The sequence below is a fragment of the Gekko japonicus genome, unplaced genomic scaffold, assembly GCF_001447785.1.
Source record: "Gekko japonicus isolate JY-2015 unplaced genomic scaffold, Gekko_japonicus_V1.1 scaffold4635, whole genome shotgun sequence".
NCBI lineage: Eukaryota > Metazoa > Chordata > Lepidosauria > Squamata > Gekkonidae > Gekko > Gekko japonicus.
Window position 1 is genome coordinate 42,035 of NW_015172688.1, and position 12,344 is coordinate 54,378.

Consider the following 12,344-nt stretch of genomic DNA (forward strand, 5'->3'; position numbering starts at 1 on the left):
GCTTGGTTTAATAGTGTATGTTATTGAATACAAATTAAAACGGGGGGGGAATGGGAATCTGTATGCAAATATGATGATGTGAGCGAGATATTTGGCTAGCTATTTTTAAATGTATGGCTCTTTTCTATGTAACTTGTTAAAAAATAATAAACTTTGCCCAATCTGGGCAAGTAAAAAAAAAAAAGTATTGTTGCTGCAAAGCAGTCTACCATTTATACTTTACATTGTAAAAGTCCACAGAGGCACAGACACTACCTTTTACTCCAGAATACAGTGGTGGAGCTGGCCTTCTGTTTCCCTCTCCTGTTGATAATCTCCATAAGAAAAATATGTGTTGCTTTATAAATAAATGGAGACAGGGATGGATATATGCAGCACAAAGATATTATGATGTGTTGACATCCAGCCATTTTACTGTGCCATATACTATTATTTATTATATTTGACTTCTAGACCACCCTCCCCTGCACAGCAAGGTTCAGGGTGGGTTTCAACAATACAATAACGCTAATATAAATACAACAGACACAGATATAAATAATCATTAAAAACCCTATAAATATATATCCATAGTTAAAACAATCAAATGACAGACAATAGCACAATTTAATACCTTCACTCTCGGCAGAGGCTCTGCCTATGTACATCAATAGCTGTTGCCTAGCACTGGGTGGATGAGAAGGCAAACAGGGCAAGATGACAACAGAACTGGACAGGAGGAGGCCCAAACCAGATGGACTTCCACTGCCTCAACCATAGGCCTGGCAGAACATCACCGTTTTATAGGCCCTGTAGAACTGCATTAGGTCCCGAAAGGCCCAAATCTTACTTGGGAGAGTGTTCCACCAGGCCGGCACCAGAGCAGAGAAGGTCCTGGCTCTGGTTGAGGGTAAGTGGATATCCCTTGGGCCGGGGATAACCAGAAGATGTTGGTCCATATAGTATAAAGCTCCTTGAGGGACATAACAGGAGAGACAGTCCTGAAGGTATGGTGGTTCCAGACCACATAGGACTTTGAAGGTTAAAACCAAAACCTTGAACTTGATCTGGAATTCATCTGGTTGTCAGTGCAGCTGGTGGAGCACCAATTGTATATGGCCCCCAATGATGTTCCTGTAAGGATACGCACAGCCACATTCTAGACCAGCTGGAATTTCTGGGTCAGTCTCAAGGGTAGCCCTGCATAAATTGAGTTACAGTAGTCCAGCCTGGAGATGACCACTGCCTGAATCACGGTAGCCAAGTCACAAGGAGAGAGGTAGGGAGCCAGCTGTCTCACCTGACAGAGGTGGAAAAATGCCTCTGGCAACATTCGTGATTTGAGACGACAGTGAAAGTGAAGCATTCAAAATCACACCCAGACTAGTCACTGTTGGCATTAGTGTTAGTGATGTTGTCCAGGGCTGGGAGTTGGATCAACCTCATCCTCGGAGAGTTGGCTAAAGTGGTCCATTACTGGCCCAGAAAGGATTTCTGGTAATATATTAGATACTGGGTAGGATAGAGAGGTCAATTTTTGCTAACAAAAATGTGAGGGGAGCGATTTTTAGCTCACAGGAAGGGGGGGAAGGTGAAAAAGCCCTGCTGCCAGAAATCCCTCCCATCAGCAGAAATGATTGCTGGATTCCACCCTAGGAGGGGGTGGAGAGAAGAAACAGAATAATTTTCTTCCGCCCCCCCTCCCAAAGAATTATCTAGTGTTTGTCTCCTGGTGACCTGAAAGTGTTGCTGTTTCCCTCTTCCTTGGCTCCATAGGTAAGGCAAAAATGAATTCTCCTGGAGAAATCATCTTTATCTTGGTTCAGTTAAAACTGGAAAGGCACCTTTCTCAAGAAGATTCAATTATGTGGTAAACACATCACAGTTATAAAAGCACTAATATCTCCTATATTATAATCCTGCTTTGGGGTGGCAAGATTCTATGCTCTCCCTCAGCCATTGGCCCTTCAGCTGTCACTCAAGAGAACTCGCGTGCCATTGGCCGGGTGCTGGGTCTGCTCCTCTTCCCCACCTACTCCCCCTTCAGCCACTGTGCCCTGTCAGAATTACTGGCAAAAGGCTTTCTCTCTTGACGAAGACACTTTTCCTGTGTGGGATTAACTCTTCCCTCAGTGGTTGTTGGTAGGTGTCACGAAATGGCAGTTACCTATGTTTGTAAGATGACTGTGGTTCTTTGTATAAAATGTTCCCCCACAGGTCGCCACAGCACATTGACACTGAGTGCCCAAGGCCTTGCCACTCTCCCAGAGCCTCTTTCTAGAGCTCGTTGTATTTATTTCCACAACAGGCCTTATTCCTAGTGCTTTTAATAAAGGACGCTTACAGTTCTAACATGGTATTTTGTAAGTAATTGTTGCATGCTTGTATTTCTTGCAATGAAGTCAACATATAACATAAGATTAATTCTTTCTACTGTGCTTACCATTCTGTTCTTCCAGTTCATTCCCAATTTCTTGCCCCATCTGTTTTTGCCGAGATAAGATTGAAGAGAGAGCTTCGAGACCGGCATCCTGCTCTGTACAGAAACACAAAATATCAATAAAAATCCCATCCTTACTATTACCCCACATTGTATCCTGCATAGTGATAGGGCAGAAAGAACAACCTGCATAAGCTGAGCAGAAGTATGAGGGCTGCATTCAAAGTGGTAAACTGTATTGATACCAAAGATAATTAATTCCCAACAGTAACATTCTAAAGAAGCAGGGTAAATGCAGGCAGTGCTGGGTATTTTCTTTTTGAGAAACTTTGGTTAAGTCCCAAACCCTTCAGGAACTGAAAGTACAGCTGATCCTCAATCCTAAAAGTACTGGACTTTCTGGCACACTCAGGCATCCCTTATGAAGCCTTTTGATTTTCTAAGGAAGGTTTTACATGACTAAGAAACAAATAGGTGATGCAAGCACCAAGGAATCCAAAGAGTTTTTCAAGCGGAGTGCAAATGTAGCATTCATAGGAGAGATAATCCAACTCTTGGCAGAGGGAGATACAAGTAAATGCAGCCACAACATAAATCTCTCCCTAGGTCTACAAAATACCCTCTACTGCAATCTGGAGCACATGGCAATACCACACCTTTAGCCTCTTAAAAATCACTGAAATACACTTCAGCTGCATAACAGCTCTCTTTTGTACATGACCATTATTTCCCACAAATGTAAGGGGAGGGGGTAATCCCCCTGATGGTATTGCAACCCCTAGTTTGGACTGCATTTGCGAATGAGTGAAAATTGTTCACAAGCACAGGAAGAAAAGGGATATGTGCCAATTGCTGTTGAAGCAAACAAGGCAAAAAATTAATGGCTGACTGAAAGTTCAACAGAGCTCTGGGCAGAAGCCTTTCTACCTTGGGTGCAGCTTTCTAGAACACATATAGAGGATGGCTTTCATACATACCATGTCTCTGCAAGGTTTCTAAGCGAACTCTAAAATAGCATAAAACATTCATACTGAAAGCTGGCTTATTAGAACTGTGGCTTTAAGCATCATTTCAGATATGAAACAGAAAAAAAATGCTTGCAGAATATTTAGTTCCTTCGTACATTTTGCCTTTAGCAGGTTTGATATGATCAGTGGCAAGGAAATATTTATTGAAGGCAAAAGGACTTCACAACTGCTGGCATAAAATTAAGAGCAAAGAAAATGTGGACCTTGGGAGCTAGTTGGGGTTACAACAGCAGCTGCAATGAGAAGGAAAGGGGGAAAACATGTATACTCCCAACAGATCTGATCCTGAGACAAGACGGTAGCTCTCGTGAATTGTCATGCAGGCTACATTCTGCTTCTGCTTGGTGGGCCATAAACTGTGCAAACCCACTCCAAGCTAATAAGGATGTAGCAATCAGAACCAGGTATGTGGATAAGCAAAGACTACGGTCATTTCAGGGTAAGAGTGGCCTACAAGATTTTTATCCCGATTGCACAAGGCTGGATTAGGAAAACATTCCCTTGTCTGAAAAGTAACATACGTTGGCTTGATTATTTCCAGCAAAAGATTCTGCCAGTGACTCAAAGATACAGAAGACGGATGCTTTTAAGGGGACCTGTCATGCCTGCCCCTGCTGATGTCATGCCTGCCTTTGCTGATGCCCCTGAACAGGCTCCTGAGGACCCTGAACAGGCTCCTGAGGACAGTACTGCAGCAGAAAGGCAAAGACTGGATCCTGTAGCTGAAAGCTATCTAAGTGGTGAGGAGGATAGAGCCTCCCAGGGAACACCTGCAAGGGATCAGTCTCTGCTGCAGCCCAGTAATTCATCATCAGACTCGCCTCCACCTGTAACCAGGCTCAGGAATGTAAGAAGACAACAGCTGAGAGAGCAAAGGCAGAATGCACGCATGCGTGCCAGAAGATCTCTTAGCCCTGATTACTGACAGGATCCTGTCCTCACTCCTGGCTAGCTAATGAGTTGATTAGCTAGCACTGTATATATGCAAGTCTGTTGCCAGCAGTCATTTGTGCTGGCAACGTCGTTTGTTCAGGACCTGAATCCTTGCATCTCTGCTCCAGACCTTGTGGAATTCTTCTCGGCTTGATCCTTGGCTTTTGACCTTCGGCTTTGTTGACCCTGCGTTCATCTCTGACTCCTCTGGTATTGTTGTGATTTATGGACTTGAAACTTTGGTATGTCTGACCCTGCTTTTGGACTGTGATTTAAACCTGCTTGAACCTTGCTACCTGGTTTGCCCGGCTTGACCTCGGACTGTTCCTGGACTTTTACTTGCTTGTATCACGCCCCCTGGTCCTGCCGTGACAGGACCTAGAACGGTCAAGCACTAAAATGCCACCGGTACTCAGACAGAGCTCAGTGCCTAATTACTTCAGGATATTAAGGAATTCCAGTCTTGACAAGCTGTTCCCTGGCTGCCCACAAACATATAGGCAAATACGAGTCATGTGAACTTAAACAGAGATACTCTCTCAGAGTCGGAGAAAACATTCATTAAGTGCTCAAACATTTTGGATAGTCAGGGACAAACTACCTTGAACACAGGGAATTCATACCTCCAAGTGTTATAAAAGAAGCATCACTAAATAAACAAACCCTACAAGGGAAGATTTTCTTATCCAGGTCACTTTCATAGGAACATGCTATCAACCACCAACTATCAGCCAGGAGTTCCATGTAGCCATTGGGAGAGAGATGAAAAGACCAAAAAGAAAAGGTTTCACCTTCTATGATTCTCTGTTGCTGCTGCTGGATATCAGCAAAGCCAAGGCCCCTAGTTTCCTCGGGCTCTTCCACAAGCCATGGGTTTGTTGTACCTCGTTTGACCCCTCCTGTCATTAGGGTGGATCTAAAAACATTTCAAAGGGGGAGAAGTTTTATTTTAAGAAATAATTTAAAGTGTTAAAAGTTTAGCTGACACCTGTTTTTCACAGCATTGTGTGATACCAGGCAAACACAAAGCATGTACTTCCATGCAAATTCTGAAGTCAGTAACACACAAGAGATTCTGAAGGGCCATCTGAAACTTCTTAACTATCAGTGGCAACATCTGTCTCGCAGAATGGGTGGCACAAACTTGAAAATACCAAGGAGATCCAGCAGCTGGGCACAGAGAAAAAACACAAAGCCAGAGACAATTTCTTACAGCACTCACAAGACAAAACTAAAATGACACAGGTTTTTCTAAGCTTTTTGTACTTGTGCTTAGGAGAGAGTGAGAATAAAACCTGCATATCTGAATGAAGGCTTTGTAGCACTCTGAGGGCACAAGTGAATATAATTACCCAGTGTGACAATTTAATATCTCTATACAATGAGAGTACTTTCAAACATCAGCTTCCTTACCAATGGTTGACACAAACCTGTAAACTACAAAGGAAATGCCACAGAAGAAGCACATTATTATGAGGTTAGTGTAACCATCAGTAGCTTTGCATGACAGCTGCTGTTCCCACTGTGCTAATCCTGCAGGCAGCACATTTGGACTAACTGCAGAGAGGATGGAGATAGGTATGGAGAACATCTAGCATGTGGGGATCCATACAGTATCAAAAGCACTAAAACTCTTGAAAAAAGCAGCCAAATACACTGGTACTTCCTGCATATAATTGCTTACTGCATGGTTTAGTTACCCGCATCCCATTACTTTCTGACACACAAACATACACCCTAGTAATTGGGATGATTAAAGGATAGCCTTCTTGCTATTTTACTGAATACCTGTACTCTCTTAATCTGATGGTACCTGTACTCTCTTAATCTGATGGTCTGAAATCTGAACTATTTTGGGCTCCTTTGCAAATAAAATGAACAAGGGGTGGGCCCGCGATACTTGCGGGGGTGGGGGTGGGGAGGGAGGCAGAGCTCCAAATGGAGCTCCGAAGTCAGAAGGCGGAGAAGGAAGCAGCAGGAGGAGGTAAGTCGTCCCCCCATCCTGCCGGTTCCTCCCCCGGCCCCCCGCTCGATCTCCCCCCTCTGGCCTTCCCTCCCCGGCTCCGGGCTCCGAAGCGAGGGCCCCCCCTCCCGGCTCGCCACTCACCTTCCAAGCGGCAGTGGTCGCAGAGCGTTCCCTGCGCATGCGCAGGGGACGCTCTGTGAGTTTCGGGGGGATTTAAACATCCCCCCAATGTTTTTTTCCAGATTTAGGATTTTTGTGCACACGTGGGGACCGCCCCACGTGCGCACAAACCACTCCCTCCCCCCCAGGTCCCCCCGATGTGCGGATTTAAGTATCCGCACACCAGGGGGCGACTTGAGAATTAGATATATAGATGCTTACATTTCTTAAATAGCCAGTTTGGTGTAGTGGTTAAGTGTGTGGACTCTAATCTGGGAGAACCGGGTTTGATTCCCCACTCCTCCACTTGCACCTGCTGATGTGACCTTGGGTCAGTCACAAGGTCTGGCACAGCTGTCCTTGAAAAAGAGCAGTTTGTGTCAGAGTTCTCTCAGCCCCACCTACCTCACAGGGTGTCTGTTTTGGGGAGGGGAAGGGAAAGGAGTTTGTAAGCCACTCTGAGACTCCAAGTGAAGGGTGGGGTATAAATCCAATCTCTTCTTCTTCTGATGACGTGAGCTTTGACTCACAGAAGCTTATACCCTGGGAATTTTTTTGGGTCTTTCAGGTGCTACTGGACTTGAAGTTTGTTCTACTGCTACTACAGACAAAAATGGCCGTCCACCTGAAACAATCTCAGTTATGCACATTATGCATCTGATGAAGATGGCCCTTGTCTGTGACTGTTCATGTCACAATGAATTAGTCAGGGTTTAATGTCACAAGTCTTCTTGGTCTGAAATCTGAACTATTTTGGGCTCCTTTGCAAATAAAATGAATGCTTACATTCCTTAAAATTCTCTACAGACAATCACCAGTAATCTAAAAGTAGACCACTTCAAGCAGGTATTTTAAAGTCAAGCAATAGACTTGCAAGGATTGACAGAACCTGAAGGTCATTTCATTGTTTAGCCCCCTTTGAGACACAATCCTCTTCATTTTAAAATGCTCAAAAAAGATTAGTGCATATCATTGAGGTTATACTTTATGTTATTTATAACCAGGCTTTCTGAGACTCAGTGTGCACTGCATAATGTGAATCAATGTGACGAGCCTCTCCTGGGTGCCGGGGGGGGCATTCCACCAGTGGCCGTGGTGTCTAGCTGGGTTGCGCTGGCAGTCGGGTTGGGTTCACAAAAGGGAGCTGCGATAGGACCTCAGAACAGCAGGGAAAGGAGTTAGCAGCACCCCTCAGGTCCCTCTGCCCCGTGGGCTGGAGACCACTTGCCCCCTTTGCTCTCTCTCTAGCCATCGTGCGTAGTGTCTCCTTCTCACGTTCTTCCTCCCCGGTCCTCTTAAAGAGCCCCTCTTTTTATTCCCCACACTCTCCTGCCACCACCGCCCATCTTCCCCGGCTCCTTCCTCTGCCATCCAGCTCCGCCCCCATTTATATGCCAGGACGCTCCTCGGGTGTCTGGGGTGTGGTCAGCGGTGGGCCGGCGGCAGTCTTATCGGCCCGGAGCCGTGCTGCCGGGTGCCACGGCCGGCTTCTGTCTTTGCCCAGTGGGGCCTGAGTCGCGTCGCTCAAGGGAGGGGCACCACGGAGTTCGCTGGGCGGGCCTCGCCCTGCCGGTGGTGTAATTCTGGCCTGGGCCCCCGGGAGTCAGCCCGTCATACCGCATCCTTTGTGGGGGCTGTGCCGTCGATTCTCCCCGGCTCGTCTGCCACTCCTGGGGTGAGTCGGGGTGTGGGTATGCCTCCAGGGTTGGGAGGGACCGTCCCGGGGCCGGTGAACTGGGACAGTCATTGCAATCAATAGGATGAGACATCTAATAAGCAGTGTGATAGTACTAATATTGCAGATAACTGAAACAATGTGCCAAAAGAAACATCATGTCACGAGCAAGTGTGAAAAAATATTTAGAACATATCCAAATGGCTTAATCTAGTGAAATGCAAAAACAAACAAAAAGACTTCTCTTTAGTATTGTAAAAACCACTTGTAAAACTTCCCTAAGGGATGTTTCTCAGCATCAACATAACGAATCTTCAAACTTTTAAAAGGGCTTTTCAAGAAAAAATCTTTTTAGCCCTAATCCTCTGTTCTAGAATCTGTAGTTGCAGCTCTTCAAACTTCCAAAGAAAGAAAACAACATAATCTCAAAGGAAACAGAACCTTTGTAATTTCCAAAAATGTGTAATGGCACAAGTTCTTGCAACTAACTAATTATAGCTTCTAATTACAGTTGCACAAGTGACCTACTAATACTGATAATCTGACATGTCTGGTAGCTACCTTCTCACCCAACATAGCCTCCAGCTTCCCTCCAATCTTCCTCTGTTTTACTTTGGTGGTGTGAAGATTAAAGCTTATCCAATTAGCCACCCACTGCCTTTGCCAAGTTAATCACTTAAATCTTTGGAATCGTCACAGCACACTGGGGTGTGCAGATAGCTTTTGATTATGGAAGCAGATTTAACTAATTAAAAGACTTAGCAATGTGCCCAAATATAAAAGATGTTGGGGGTTATAATCAAGGGTTGTGCCACTCTCAACAAATAGCAGCTTATCTTTCCAAATACATTGTTTCACTGGAAACCCTTAGAAAACTTCCCGACTCAGATTAGTCAACCAGCCCTTACCATAAACTATGACCACACAGGCCTTTTAAGTTTCCAAACAATCGACACCGACAGCTATTTTTAAACAAAACCCAGGTCACACAATCACATTTTCCTCCAATGGATACTGACAACAGTAATGATATTTGAAGTGTTTTGAGCACCTCTATTTAAATCCGCAAAAATTATTAAAGCGGTTGTACATATGCATGGCAAAGACAGCTTTTCCCATTTTCAAGTCCAGGCTGCTGCTGGTATGTTGATACAATTCATATTATTAAAAGCTGTAGCCATAGAATGTCAATTCTCAAAAGCCAGATATAAGGATTTTAAACATTTAGTGCTCTTATACTGACACTATGTACATTACACACACACACACACACACAAAAGGAAAATTTTAAACATATGAAAACAAGAGATAGTACTGCAATCCTATGTAGAGCTCCAACACTCCAAGCCCATTAAACCCAACGCTATCTTCAGTAAGCTGAGTGGCTCACATTAACATTCAGCTGATGACGAGCTCTGAGGCATCAGCAGAAGACAGTTCCATAAATGCTGTGCTCACCAGGTTAGAGGCAAGTCCTGGCCTGGGCCACAACAGGTCATCCAGCAAAGGTTCTAGTGCTCCTATCCAAAGTCCAGGGGGCCAGTAGTGCAATCCAGAACCACAGTCCAAAAGCAGTACAAGGTCAGGTAGGAGAGGTTCCAAGAGGTAAGCAGGTCAGGCAACTGATAGGATTGTCTGCAGGGTTGCAGACAAGTTAATCCCACGTTGGTTGCAGCTTTATATGGGTATTTACCCTACATGTTCGTATTAAGCTCCTCCTCACAATCCGAGTCAACTTCTCTACTCATGAGGATTACTGGGGCCCAGCTCCTATGGTGATTTATCAGTCCTGCCTAACATTTCCTTAACAGAAGGGAGGCCACAGGCTGCCAGGCGTGCACTTCTGTTCCTGGTCCATGCTTAAAACCTAGCCCTTCACCTCTTCTGTTCCTAGGGTGCTTCAGGAGACTGTGGCAGGTCTTGCTATAGGTGGATCCACACTGGAGCCTTCAGAACTGAAGGCAGTGCCAGTGCTGGTTCAGGGTCTTTTTGGGGAGACACTGGAGTGTCCACCTCACTGGGAGGGTCTGCCGGGGGAGGTTTAGGGGCAGTCCTCCTCCTAGGACTCCTCTTCCATTGATAACCCAGGCCACTCCGTGATGATAAACGTTGGGGCACACCGATATCTCCGATTATCTTTGGAGACACTGCTTCAGGGGCTGCCACCATCTGAGGCTAAATGGGTGGCAACCCGAGAAAGGGTCTTCTTGGCCACCATGCCAAAACTTTGGAACTCCCTCCACAGGGAGTTTTGTCTGTCTCCCTCTACCATTGTCTCCCATCAGCGGGTGAAGGCATTTTTGTTTTGTCTGTCATTTCCCCACTAACTGATATTAACCCTCCTCCCTGTTTGTGTGTTTATGTTTTGTTGACCTGCAATGTTTTATATACACTTACATTTTAAATGCAGTTTAAACGCAGTCTTGATGTTTTAATGCTGAAATGTTTTGTAGTTTGTTGCCTTGGAGACCCTATTTGGGTAGATAGGCAGCATAGAAGTGTTACAAATAAATAAAATATGCCTTTCGTTTCTACCAAGTATTCTGCTTTTCTGCTGACATGTAAGACTGGACATCAGACTTTGGGAGGGGCATTTCTTAAGCACGTTGGACTCAAGCCTAACCTTAGTTATACACATCCTTTTAAAACAGACAAACTCAGAGCATCAAAGAAAACAGGATATGGATGTGGGCTGGTGGTTCTACCTGAGGGTTCTATGAACAAGGCAAGTTTTCTGGCAGATTGAGGTAGCATCAAACAGCTTACCTGGATCAGGAACATAACCAGCTCCTACAATTGACATATTACCACTAGATCATTTCCCACTTTCACTCTCCACACAACAAAAGGCCTGGTAAAATCTTTCTCATAATGCCAAGGAAACAATGTAACATCTCATTGCCATTACCACAAAATCTCCCATCAATAACTCCAGTTTTGGAGTAGAATAAGAATGTGATTCACAAAAGAGGAAAAGAGGACTTACTGTCTCAAACAACATTGTTTATCTGACCAAATTAGGATGCAACAGAGGAATTTCAGAAAATAAGGTAGCAAATGCAAAATTTCTCCATTCTTCATAGGTTGCCCACAGTGACACCTATTCTGGCTGCTGCTTCAGGAAGTTCAATATGGTAAAGGATAACAGCATAATGAAGGCCCAGCTATTCAACAGCACTCTTATCTTTAGCAAAGTTTATATAATCTTACAAAAGGCAGATTGCTTGGGTGTTTTTTGTTTTACTCTTACAAAATGACAATCCAGGTGGTTAACATAGTCTGCCATGATGAACCTACCATACTTGTGGCTTTATCAACTTCACTGGCTTCCAGTTTGTTTCCAGGCGCAATTAAATGCTGGCTGTGACCTCTGAAGCCTTAGAAGGCTTGAACCCAAAACTTCTGAAGGACTGTCTCCACTCATAGAAACCTGAGTTCTGAGGTCAGCTGGTCTCTAGTGGTAGAATCTATATTATTTGATGTAAGGAACATAAGGAACTCACAAAAAGCCTTTTACTCACTGTCACCAAGGTGGTAACTATGTCACTTTAATGATATAGCAGACCCCATCTTTCTAGACCTTCCAGTGCAACTGTTTCAGAGAATGAAATGTATTAGTTGCCTACCTTACCCTGACGCCTAACAAGATATTGAACCATTTTATACTGGCAGTCTGATTAATCAGTATGCAGTACCATTTTAGTTGACACATGAATGACATTAATGACCACTGTTGCTATCTGCCTTCAGTGTATGTTCAGAAGAAAACAAATCTTTAAACATAAACAAATAATAATAAATAGTCCCCATGTTAAGCAATTTAACAGTTTTACTACAAAGGAGTCCAGCAGGGGTACAAGGAAAAAATATGCTGTGAGCAACTGAAGTCTCACATAATCTGCAAAACCACAGTTATGCAACCACAAAAAACATGTTATTTATGTAGTTAACATTTGGTGTGCAAGGTCCTACATTATGGATTCCTCCACAGCTGAAAAATTGCAATAGAAGACATTTGAAAATTGAAGAAATACATTTTGGGTTCAAAGAACTAACTATGTTCAAGAAGACATGTAAAAAACATAGCCCTTTTGGATATTGAGATCTCTATCCTAATTAAGGCTGACAATACTGGAAACTAAACTACTCTGGTGTCATATAAAA

General features: G+C 44.2%; 1 protein-coding gene across 1 annotated transcript in view; it reads right to left on the reverse strand.

Moving 5' to 3' along the window:
• Positions 1–2,422: 2,422 nt before the first annotated feature.
• The window catches only part of STX8 (syntaxin 8), a gene marked incomplete at its 3' end in the record, with an annotated part of 34,688 nt that continues 24,766 nt past the window's right edge, over positions 2,423–12,344 (reverse strand). The window contains exons 5-6 of the mRNA XM_015421785.1: positions 5,172–5,296; positions 2,423–2,515 (exon numbers count right to left, since the gene is read on the reverse strand). Of these exons, the coding sequence (XP_015277271.1) occupies positions 2,423–2,515; positions 5,172–5,296 (218 nt within the window). The remainder of the gene's footprint in view (positions 2,516–5,171; positions 5,297–12,344) is intronic.